General features: G+C 46.5%; 1 protein-coding gene across 1 annotated transcript; it reads left to right on the top strand.

The window, feature by feature from the left end:
• The first annotated feature begins 9,018 nt into the window (after positions 1 to 9,018).
• Positions 9,019 to 11,436, top strand: MED31 (mediator complex subunit 31). Its single transcript, XM_032129969.1, has 4 exons — positions 9,019 to 9,121; positions 9,544 to 9,621; positions 10,226 to 10,322; positions 11,055 to 11,436. Exons 1-4 carry the CDS (start codon positions 9,112 to 9,114, stop codon positions 11,245 to 11,247), a joined length of 378 nt encoding a protein of 125 aa, XP_031985860.1. The 5' UTR covers positions 9,019 to 9,111; the 3' UTR covers positions 11,248 to 11,436.
• Positions 11,437 to 12,027: the final 591 nt, after the last annotated feature.

Below are 12,027 nucleotides of genomic sequence, written 5' to 3'. Positions count from 1 at the left end.
GTGGATTGTTTCCTGTGTACCATAGTGGACCACTCGTTTCTGCATTAGCTTCTGCAGTACCATGGTGTTGCTCCAGTAAGATCCAGGAGGGTACATGCTGTAGTGAATAATGCAAAGCAGAGATTTGGACACCACTCTTAAGTGTCTTCAGACCTGAATATCAGTGGTTTCTCTTCTTTCAACAGCTAAGTGATAACTCAAGTTTGCACCTCTGAAGATGCTCAGGTGGGACCAAATCAGGTGGCATACCCTACTAACTGTCTCATTCATTTCAGAGTAAAGGATTATAAGAATCTAAGAAACACAACCAGTTTTTAAGAATTAGTGTTGTACAAACTTTCCAGTATAACAGGCACAAACGGGCTTTTCTTCAGAATCAAGCATGCATGGTGTCCTGTTCCAGTGCCCTAAGTAAATATACGTTACTTACAATGGACAATGCAAGGACAATTGCTTTGTGATTGGAGCTGGTTTACAGACCCTTCAGCACTGCAGGACAAGTATCATGATAGACACTTACTGGGCATGGCATTTATTTTGTTGCTCATCGAAGGATTATTGGTTTAGATGAAGAAGTTGTGATAGTCCTAAGGTAGTGGCATAAGAATCCCTTTGTCCCCCGCTTTAAAACACACAGCCCCAGCACCCACAGAAAACATGGGAGGATCCTCAGTGTGGGTTTTGTCAGGGCAGGTTATTCGGCCACGCTAAGCGAGCAAACAGTACCCATTTTACCATACGAGGGCAGAGTGTGATTCCTCGTGGTCAGTGAGTCTGTCAGCTGGCCAGCTGGCAGCACAGCTGGTAGTGCCACCTCTGAGGAGCTAAATCAATGCTTTCTTATTTTCTTCCCACTCTCTATGGATCCTTGGCTTTTCCTTTCTTCTCTCAAAATACCAGTTTACCAAAAGAGCAAGTTGCTAATGCTGTTTCTGCAAATATTGAGTGTCTCAAACCTGCAGAGTCATGATCTGGGCTGCTGTTGCACAGGGCTCCTGCTTGGCCTTGTACCAGTGTGCCAACTTGTTCCCACAATGTACTGGTGCTTGGGGATGGCCTCACAATCATAAATGAGCACATGAATGACCAAACTACAAGAAAACATACAAAGGGAGAACAAAGGTATTTCCTTCCCATGTGTTGAATATCTAGATCTGTGAAATAGAGAAGAAAAACCTTTCAGCATTCTCTATATGATCAAGAAGAAGTCCCCAAGCTGAAAAGTGGTTCAGATTTTTTGGTGTCATCCACTGAATTCAGAGCAGCGGGTAGTGCATTCCAGCTGACTCACTTGAACTCAGTCTTTGGCTTATTCAGCCTTTGTCTTCCAGCTCAGGTGTGTTACCATTTGAAAGAACGACAACCTGGTTGTAGCCAAACCCAACATTTGCAGACAAAGTTGGAATTGGGCAGTCGGTGAAAATCAGCCCAGAAAAAGAAACAGAGCACTGAATCAGTCCTACCCAAAATGCAGCAGTGGTTCCTTAACACACCACCTCTTCCTTTTTAGTAATGACATATCATATACATTTTTCAGATACTTCACATCTTTTTCTTCCCCCCAAATGTCTATGCTAAAGATATGAACAAGTGGGTAGTAATGAATCCTGAGCACTTGGATCAAGTGACAGAGTTTCCACAATGTTTTCCAGTGTGGTTGAATAAATGTGTGACTTTTGACAAGTCTGATCAATCTCATTGTGCCATTGAGAGGTCTTCAACACTTTTGTACTTTGCACCACAAGGCTAGCAGTCTGCTGCAAGAGACTTGTTGGGCTCAGCATTTGCCTGCATGGTTTAGTGGCAGGGTGCTGATTCCCCTCTGCTCAGAAGAACCATCTCAGTGGCAGCTCCTCTGCATCAGATCAGACCTTCCCCTTGTGTATCTTTGCTGGCCCCTGTGTGAAGGATCTGTGGCACAGAGAGGATTTGCCATGCGCTGCAAACTGCCTCTGCTTGGCAGAGAAATTCACCATTGGCAGCACAGAGTAAAAGCAGGCATACCATGCTGCCCTGAGGTGATCAGGGACTACTTAATACAAGGTTTGGCAGTTATTTAAAAATAGAGCTGACTATACTGAAACTATTTTTTGCCCATTTAGGTTTTTCTGGAGCACTTAGTCAATAGCTGCCCATTCATTATGGTGTAAATGTACATCTAAGGCTGTAGATTCTGGCCGTAAGAAAGAGACTGTTTCTTCTGTCAGAGAAAAGATGTTATGCTTCCCCAGTTTACTTTAGTGCTTTATTTCCCCCACAAAATTATTTCCCAGTCTTATTTGGCACATGGCACTTCAGTGAGTTTTCATAAGCTGTTTCAGGCCAGAGTGTGAGCCCCATTATAATGTTCATAAAACATTTTTTTATAGACAAATCATTTTCTTGAAAGAACTGAGTGTTCCAGATACTAAATCTAATTTATTGTAGTTTCCTTTGTGAGCTATTCTTTGAGAACAATAACTTGGGTTGGGTCTTAGCAAATATTTTAGAAAGCCAGCTGAAGATCAAATTTCCACCAGAAACGAAGTTAACACATTCATTTAAGGAATGATTATTCTGGAGGAAGTTTCTATTTTACTTCAATATTTTGCCTTGGCTATAGAGTCAGAAATCAGAAATGTAGGGGTTTTGGGGGGGGGGGGGGTTGGGATTGGGGGTTTTTTTTGTTGTTGTTTGTTTGGTTGGTTTGGTTTCTTTGAGGGTTTTTTGTGCACAATACTAAGTTATCCTTCAATTTGGAAAAAAGAATTTCCTCTGAAAAAAGGGATGGGGACGAAGAAAATGAAGGAGCAGGGGGGGCAGAACACAGGACACTTTAACTCCTTTTCTAATAACAAACAATGGGGAAAAAACAACATAAATTTTCCTGGGAACATCCTCCACAAACACAAAATTGTCTTATCTTGCCTCATTTTTGGAGCTCACCTTCGACTGTTTTCATTTCTTTCTTTTTACACAGATAAGTCAGATCAATACAAAGCAATGTCACCCTAGGATACAAAAAATACCATTAAAGTCACCCCTTTGCGGCGTCATATTGAGGAATAACTTCAGCCTTGAGTGAAAAGTGGTCAGACAAATAAATTGTTAATGTTTTGGGGATGATCTTGGCCCAGCTCTTTGTTTTGTTTATTTGTGTGTTTTCTTTTGGAATTACTTAAATTGATGATGACCAGTGCTCTGGGAGTTAGGTGCAGGTGTCCTTCATGAAACATCTGTCAGCAGTCATTCTCCTGTGGGGGATGACTCCACTCTACTGCTCTGTGTTTGAATTGATCTGTCAGTAGATTGAGGGCTGCCCAATAAGTTAAACTTGCACAGCAGCTGCCAGAAGTATGGTGTGATTTAGGAAAAAGCTTGGCAATTATTTTTTCATCTTTCTCTCTTTTCCAAAATATTAAAATGAGCCTTTCTGAGCAAGGAATTGAGATGACATTGGCATTCCCAGCAAAAGAAAATGGTATCCTCGAATGTGGTTCCCAGCAATGTGGCCTAGGAAAAGGAGTAGATACAAAAACTGAAAGGCTGTTTTCTCTGAGCTGGGAAAAACTGCTAAACCCCAGAGATATTAATTATTGTAATGCATGGGCAAGGAAACAAGAGAGCTTGAAGAAACCACCCCAGATAAACTGTAGGTTTGTGGCATTTAATCTCCAAATACTTTAATTATATTTTTAACTGCAATACAGAAAGTAAGTGGAATGTAATGCAAGTAACATGGCAAGGTGTGCCTTATACGGTTGTGTACTTAAAAGCTCCAGGTTACTTCATGTTACTAAGTTTATGTGTTAGACATAATTCCAGCATATTCAACTGTGGGCCTGGTGTTCAAAAGTTATGAACCTTGTCATGAGAGATGTATTTAGATTTGCTCCAAAGAAAATCAGTACTTTTGTTTGCACAAATGCTGTATAATCTTGCTCTAAGCACTGGCAGGTTGACTAGCATGCAACTAAAGAGAGGGTTTATATTCTTGCTAAATATTGATGTAGGCATCTGTGAAACTGTAACTATTTGTGCACCACCTTTGCAATGACCAACAATTAAAGTTATTTTCATCCTGAGTGGGTGAGGTTGTAGATGACTGGACAGAATATTTAGTTATACTTGCCAGTAAGAAGGAATCTCACTAATCGTATTTCCATTATTGGAGACTATGCTTTTCTTCATAAAAGTGACTGTAGTGCTAGTCTATATGAGTGTACCTACTAGTTTCAGCACCAAATTAACTATTTATTTCCTATCTGCTGAACACATACTAAATGTATTCCAAAATAAAGGAGATTAATTCTTCATTAATTACAAAGTCATGCCAATGATTCCTTTAGTTTTATACTTAATTCTTTCTGGTGTTTTCCCTAAGCCCTGCTGCTCAGTGCCACAGTAGAAGAGCTTAAAAATGAAATAGCACAGAAAGTGGCTCAAACTACCTCATTATGGAAGTGTTATTTGGAAAATAACATAACCATAATGCTAATCTAAAATATCGTGAAAATAAGTGAAATTAATCATATTTGTAATCATTATAAAATAGATAAGATTCCATTTATTGTTCTGCAAACTTTTCTATGTATCTTGACCTTGAGAAGTTTTACATTCCTTCATTACTGGGAATTAGTTGTTTCTGGCCTGTTTGGTGTTTAACAGAATAAGAGTTCCTTCAGATCAGGCCCCATGTATCCTGGCTCCCTCCAGAATTCTTTCCTTAGAGGACCTTAGGAAGGGCTCCAAACAGTGGCAGTATTTTTGGGGAAGATGTTCCTTAAAGACCACTGCTCTCAGGTCAATGCATATTGCTCCTGGCAAATGGCTGACTTCAAATTCACCTGCCGTCCAGGCGTCCTAATAGAAGCCTGACATATTTTTAACCAACTTATTAATGAAAAATATAAAATGCTTTCTCACACATGACATTTAATCTTGACTTTATCTTTGATTTCTAACGTTTGTCTGAAGCTAGAGGAGTATCATAGTCACAGAAGTACCAGTGCCAGTGCCTTCAATAAGCCAGTCCCTTTACACTATCTCATCCAATTTGCAGCTTGCTTGAATGGTGTTTGGCATCTGCAGATGAAGTGGCTCCACCATGACTGTCATTGGCTGGCTTCTGAAATGCACATTACCTGCCAGTTTCTTGACCTCAAAAAAAGAGAACTCAGTGAAGAGTTAAGCCTTTAATTAAACATGTTCTGACAATTGTTTTAGCCACTGAAAACTATGATCTTGTTTCTATTGAATTACAATTATAGCATTGGAGTATAAAAATTGCAGACTTTGTGCTGGCTTGTTATAAATATAACATAATGCATACTCTGTTCTCTGTTATTTAACCATATTTGAAGCAGGATGCTCTCCAGTCTACAGAAGCTGTCTTGCATTCTATGGGTAAAATCCTGACAGATGTTGCCCATGTTAATATCAGTTTGCATTCTATTCCAAAGCAGTGGGTAAATGGGTGAACAAAATGGGATGTCTTGGGTTTCATGCACTGGGTGTAAAAACTTCACTGTTTCATCTCGATCCGTTTTCAGTGATGAAATTGCTGGACCTTCTTTTCTCTCTGATGCAAATGCATTGCACTATGGTGTCACAGAGGAATCTTTTGTAGCATCTCGCTTCTTCAGTGTTCACGTTCAAGATCTAACAGCATACCAAACAAGACATTATTTTCTCTTGTGTCATAAAACCTTGGCGGCTTCAGGTCCCAGAGGTGGTTCCATTTAAGAGCTGTGTCTCTACGCCAGTTCTAATAAGTTAAGATATACTTATTGTCATAAACCATCGCATTTCTGGGCAGGCAACAGCAATGATAGCAGTCTAGTCTCTATGAAAGGAGAAACTGAGGCAGTGATGTCATCCTGGTTCTATGACAATAAGGCAAATTCCAGACTCATATTTATGTTAACACATATCCTGCAAGTTTGGCTCACCTGACTTTTAAAAGCAGAAAAAAATCCAAACTTTTCCTAGAGAATGTTCTCAGTTAGTATACTAAAATCCTGATTTTCAATTTTGTTCCTAGTTTTGATGGACAAGAATTGAGATGTTTGACTTAACTCTGGCAAACATACATAGTAATTTATTTTTGTGACCAATCCTTTTTTAGGATTCTCTCCTCTGAAGTCAGTCTTGGGAGAAAAATCACATTCTAGAATAGCAATGCAGACACGTGGGATCTATTTGATCTCTTCTTTTAGCCTAAAGTCTGTGTTTACTGGGGAGTGACTTGTTATGTTTTGATATAGTAATAGTAGTATTCCACAACCACTAAAATGTTGTCTAAAAAAGCAACCTTTTTTATTAAGAAAAACTATGCACGGATCCTTTTTATATGGTTTTTGTAATCCAATTCCCAGGGAAAAAAATCATAGGAGAAGATAGTATTATAGAAAATTGCTAACTTGGATGCCAAAAATACTTCAACAAATGAAAATAGAAAATAATTAAACAACAAAAAAAGGAAGACATGAGAAGGGTTTCGGGTAAGTTTGTAAAGATTGCTTCCACTGCTGCTGCTGCTCACTCATAGAGTATTTGCTTATTAATGGTTTTACTCTGAGAAAATTGTGCTTTAATTAATGAAGAATTCAGCGCAGAGGCTGACAGAAATCTCCTTGGCTGACTGTAAAGTTACTATGATAAACAAAACAAAGCCCAAAGCTCCAAACTTTGTCCAGTATACAGAAGGAAAATAATACACCAGTTTATTTACCATTAAACTTTAAATACAGTTCAGTATTTTAGGGTTGATTCTCTCTACTTCCTTTTGCTCTGGAAGTGATGAACAGTGGCTTTGTCTAGTACAAAGCTACAACGAATGTTCTGCAAATACAAACAAAAGTTCATCTTCTTTTTATCCTTCCCAGCTCAAGGGTTATCTGGGGAAATAACATGCCTAGAACATTGACCCCAAAGCCACCTTCTAATGGCTCTGGGAGTGACTGGCCTCTGTGGCAGACGGACAAAACACTATCCTTGCTCCTGTCAGAAGGAATGTTCATGTTTGGGGACAGTCGTAGAAGCTGCAGCCCCAGGAATGTCACTCTGTACTCGCACTGGGTCACTGGGTCCCCCTGGCACAAGCAGCGCGTGTCACTGGGCTTTTTCCCCTCAGATGGTGAAATTTTCCAGGGCTGGAGGCTGCCGCAGGACGGTGGTGAGTGACGTCGTCAGGACAAAGCGATTGATGTAAAACTGAAAGTTGGTCGTTCAAAAATACATTGGTTTGCACTTTTATGATTTCTGAGTTCTTTGGGGGTTGCCGTGAGCTGCAGCAGAGCACCGTGAGAAGGAATTTGTACAGTGCCATATTCAGTGTGGGGTTTATTTGGATATTGGGATCTCTGAATACTCTTTCCAAGAGCAGCTACTCGGTGCCCTGCTGCTGTACCCCAGCAGAAGCTGCTCCCTCACCCGCGGCAGCGAGGGAATGGTGCCAGTTGTTCTCAGCTCCCAACAGCCGAGTGCTTGCAGGCTTCTCTGCGGTACCGGTACGGGGGAAGCGCTCCCGGCAGTGCGCGGCTCCGGGCGGGACTCGTGGGCCGGGAAACCCAACACTTAAAATAACCAGCATTTGTTCAAGGGACGCCGTGTCAGCGTCTAGGGACGAGTGCGAAGGACTGATGTGTCGGCGCACGGCCGGCACCGGCTACGCACCTTCTCCGCGGCAGGGACGCTGCACCGGAGCGACCGCTCCGCGCCGGCGCAGCGTCCGTGAGGAGAGCCCCGCCTCCGCGCCCCGCCTCCGCACCGCCTCCGCCCCGCCTCCGCCCCGCCTCCGCCCCGCCTCCGCACCGCCTCCGCCCCGCCTCCGCCCCGCCTCCGCACCGCCTCCGCCCCGCCTCCGCCCCGCCTCCGCACCGCCTCCGCACCGCCTCCGCACCGCCTCCGCACCGCCTCCGCACCGCCTACGCGCCCCGCCTCCGCCCCGCCTCCGCTCCGCCCCACCTCCGCCCCGCCTCCGCACCGCCTCCGCACCGCCTCCGCATCGCCTCCGCCCCGCCTCCGCACCGCCTCCGCACCGCCCCGCCTCCGCACCGCCCCGCCTCCGCACCGCCCCGCCTCCGCACCGCCCCGCCTCCGCACCGCCCCGCCTCCGCCCCGCCTCCGCCCCGCCTCCGCCCCGCCTCCGCACCGCCTCCGCCCCGCCTCCGCACCGCCTCCGCCCCGCCTCCGCGCCGCCTCCGCACAGCCTCCGCACCGCCTCCGCCCCGCCTCCGCCCCGCCTCCGCACCGCCCCGCCTCCGCTCCGCCCCGCCTCCGCCTCCGCACCGCCTCCGCCCCGCCTCCGCCCCCTCCGCCCCCTCCGCCCCGCCTCCGCCCCCTCCGCCCCGCCTCCGCACCGCCCCGCCTCCGCTCCGCACCGCCTCCGCACCGCCCCGCCTCCGCCCCGCCTCCGCCCCCTCCGCCCCCTCCGCCCCGCCCCGCCTCCGCACCGCCTCCGCTCCGCACCGCCTCCGCACCTCCCCGCCTCCGCACCGCCTCCGCACCGCCTCCGCCCCGCCTCCGCCCCGCCTCCGCCCCGCCTCCGCACCGCCTCCGCACCGCCTCCGCACCGCCTCCGCCCCGCCTCCGCCCCGCCTCCGCGCCCCGCCTCCGCCCCGCCTCCGCCCCGCCTCCGCGCCCCGCCTCCGCACCGCCTCCGCACCGCCTCCGCCCCGCCTCCGCCCCGCCTCCGCCCCGCCTCCGCCCCGCCTCCGCGCCCCGCCTCCGCACCGCCTCCGCACCGCCTCCGCCCCGCCTCCGCCCCGCCTCCGCCCCGCCTCCGCCCCGCCTCCGCGCCCCGCCTCCGCCCCGCCTCCGCCCCGCCTCCGCCCCGCCTCCGCCCCGCCTCCGCCCCGCCTCCGCCCCGCCTCCGCACCGCCTCCGCCCCGCCTCCGCACCGCCTCCGCACCGCCCCCGCCTCCGCCCCGCCTCCGCCCCCCTCCGCCCCGCCTCCGCCCCCCCTCCGCCCCCCTCCGCCCCCCTCCGCCCCGCCTCCGCACCGCCCCGCCCCTCCCCGCGGCCGTTGCTAGGCAACGGCCGCTGCGTTCCCAGCGTGCTTAGCGTTGCGTTTCGCCGGGCCGCCGGCAGAGGGGGCGCGTGCCGCCATCCGCCCTCCGCGCCCCGGACATGGACGCAGGTGCGGGACGCTGTGGGGCCGGTGCGGGGCCGGGACGGGGCCGGTGCGGGGCCGGGACGGGGCCGGGACGGGGCCGGTGCGGGACGCTGAGGAGCCCCGTGGGGCCGGTGTCGCAGCCGCTGTCGCAGCCGCTGTCGGAGCTTCCCAGGCCCCCGGAGCGCCGGGTCTGACGGGACCGCGCAGGCCGAGAGCTTGCGGCGCGGGAGAGGCTCCGCACGGGCTCTGGGGCCCCTCTGAGCCCGCAGCCCCGAGAAGGCCTCTCACGTACTTGCCCGGGCCGGCTCCCGCTGTGTGGTTCGCTGCCGCCGGCCGTGGCCGTCGCCCACCCCCAGGACTCTTTAGTCCCGGGTTACGCATCGACCGCGATTACTTTCAAATCTGTTGTGTGGGTCCAATTCTTACTGTTTTTTTTCTTGAATCAGATGATACAGGAAATCGGCTTCGATTCCAGCTGGAGCTGGAGTTTGTTCAATGTCTGGCAAATCCAAATTACCTCAACTGTGAGTACTTAAAGTAAATACCAGGACGCTGAGGAGTTTATATAGTTTAATGATGTTTATTGTTACTGGTAATGTTAAATATAGAGACAGAGCTAAACAAAGGGTTTTTCACAGCATAATCTGTAAATAATTTGTTTAACAGGTGGATTATTATTTTTTAAAATGCAAAGTCTTTTGTTGGTTGGAATGCAAAAAAAAAAGCATTTATTTGATGGAGAAAAAAATAACAAGTTCAAGTCTGTTATTAAACATTAATGTCAAGTTAACAGCATTCCTTTATCTGAAAACAGAATTTTACTAATGTGAATAGTTTCAGGTACTATACATAACTCTCTGCTAATTTTGATGCTACAGTCAAAAAGTTCTTGTTTCAAAAAGCTGTTCCATTCAATGAAAGATACAAACTGTAAGGGAGATGAGACTAATCTATTATTTTGTTGACATAAAAATACTATTTTTCCCTGTGGTTTTTTTTATTTACCAAATACAAATTATTGAAATTTGATTGTAATGAGAAAGTTTTGAGTTTGTGAATTTGTTCAAGTGTCCAGATTTTTTTCACCCATCTATAACTGACAATTCCTTATTTGTCATTTTATTTCAGTTCTTGCACAAAGAGGCTACTTCAAAGATAAAGCTTTTGTAAATTATCTTAAATATTTACTTTATTGGAAAGAACCTGAATATGCAAAATACCTGAAGTAAGTGCTAAATTCCCTTAGGTTTCTGCATTTTAATGGTTTGGCATTGACCTCTTTTTACATATTGTACAGTAGCATGTCAGGGTTTCATTTCTGCCTGTAATGTTACTTTTGTCTTCCCTGCAACATAGACTATGCAATATTATGGTTATATGCAACGTAGATTTTCCTGTTTCCAATAGTCCACATGTAGCAGGAATGGGCAAAATTATAAAAATTTCATGAGTTTTGCATAGAATCTTCCTTTAAAGCCTTAGTCTGCACTTTTGATTGATTCAAAATCAAACTATTGAATGTTAGGGTACAAAAGCAGTAAGTGCATTTTAAGATTAATTTTGTGTTATTGATGCTTACATGAGACAAAAGGTGATTTGGTGTTCTTGCAAGTGTGCAAATTCCTTCAGTTTTTGGGAAAATGGTTTTGGTCATCTCCTTTAAGTGGGCTCTGGAAACAGGCATTGTAATTGCTATGGATTTGGTCTATCAAACCAAGACATTGGGGAAGCTACTCTAAGCAAGCAGGAACGTGCATTTATAAATGGAACTGGACTCCTTGTTTCCCGGCCTGATACTGCAGGTACCAAGTCACAGTGTGTAGGCGGAAGTGGTTTCACACTTGGGAAAAGCACATACAAGTCAAAACTAAAGTAATAACCTACAGAAGTATTGGGCACTCTAGATTTAGTGTCCCTTGTAAAAACCTGTATTAACGTGTGTTTGTTTTTAATCCAGGTATCCTCAATGTTTGCATATGCTAGAGCTGCTCCAGTATGAACATTTCCGCAAAGAACTGGTCAATGCTCAGTGTGCCAAATTTATTGATGAGCAACAGATCCTCCACTGGCAGCACTATTCCCGGAAAAGGATGCGCCTCCAGCAGGCACTGGCCGAGCAGCAACAACAAAACAACACCTCTGTAAAATGAAAAGCACGTGGAGTAGTGGTGATAAGGTGTACTTTGTGTTAGTGAAGTATTTACAGGAGGGGAATGAACCCTTGTGTAAGTTTGGCTCTGGATGTGTGTCCCTTTTATTTGAATTTATCGAGTGACTGGGGTTGTTTTTGTTTCATCAACTCTTTTAAAGACTAATAAACACCTGCAATTTATTTTATAGCATGGACAGTTTTGTAAGAGCTTTACTACAATAGTTATTGATTCCTCTTGATTTTGAAAACAAAACCTAGCTTTGTTACTTACTACGTATCTACAAAAAAGTGTAGCTCTAAAGGCTGGTCCTAGGAAACTTTTTCCCTGGAGAATAACGATGTGTCTTAAAGCGTCACTGAGAACTCCCTGCTACTTACAGCTCTGGGACAAGCAAAGGTGAAGTGATGATAGACAAAGTTGAAATGGTGCAGTATTTTTTTTGAAACCAAGCTGAGCTATTACTTGTCATTTCTGTTTCCCTGGCAGTCATTGCTGATGGGCGTTTTGCAGTTTTCCTTATAGCATGTAGTACAGATAGAATTTGAGTGTACAAGGTGAGGACTGGGAAGTGGAGCAGAGACAGGTGCTAATAAACTCTGCAGATAGAGAGGGAAACAAGCTGTAACTGTCTCTGTTCCATTAAACTCGGCTTCCTTGAATCTTGGCCTCTGCCTGTCCAGTGGTGGCTGCTCTGGAGTCTCTTTACACTCCCTGTCATGAGAACAGTGTGTGTGGGGAAACATGTCATTGCTTGGAGTATTGGAGAAGCACTTGCCA

This window comes from Corvus moneduloides, chromosome 20 (assembly GCF_009650955.1).
Source record: "Corvus moneduloides isolate bCorMon1 chromosome 20, bCorMon1.pri, whole genome shotgun sequence".
Taxonomy (NCBI): domain Eukaryota; kingdom Metazoa; phylum Chordata; class Aves; order Passeriformes; family Corvidae; genus Corvus; species Corvus moneduloides.
This window is presented reverse-complemented; position numbering and strand designations above follow the sequence as displayed.

What these genes read in the sequence shown, in the direction of transcription:
- MED31 (XM_032129969.1), top strand. An exon ending in AAATCCAAATTACCTCAACT is followed by an intron (nt 9,622 to 10,225) that starts GTGAGTACTTAA and finishes ATTTTATTTCAG; the next exon opens with TTCTTGCACAAAGAGGCTAC. An exon ending in GAATATGCAAAATACCTGAA is followed by an intron (nt 10,323 to 11,054) that starts GTAAGTGCTAAA and finishes TTTTTAATCCAG; the next exon opens with GTATCCTCAATGTTTGCATA.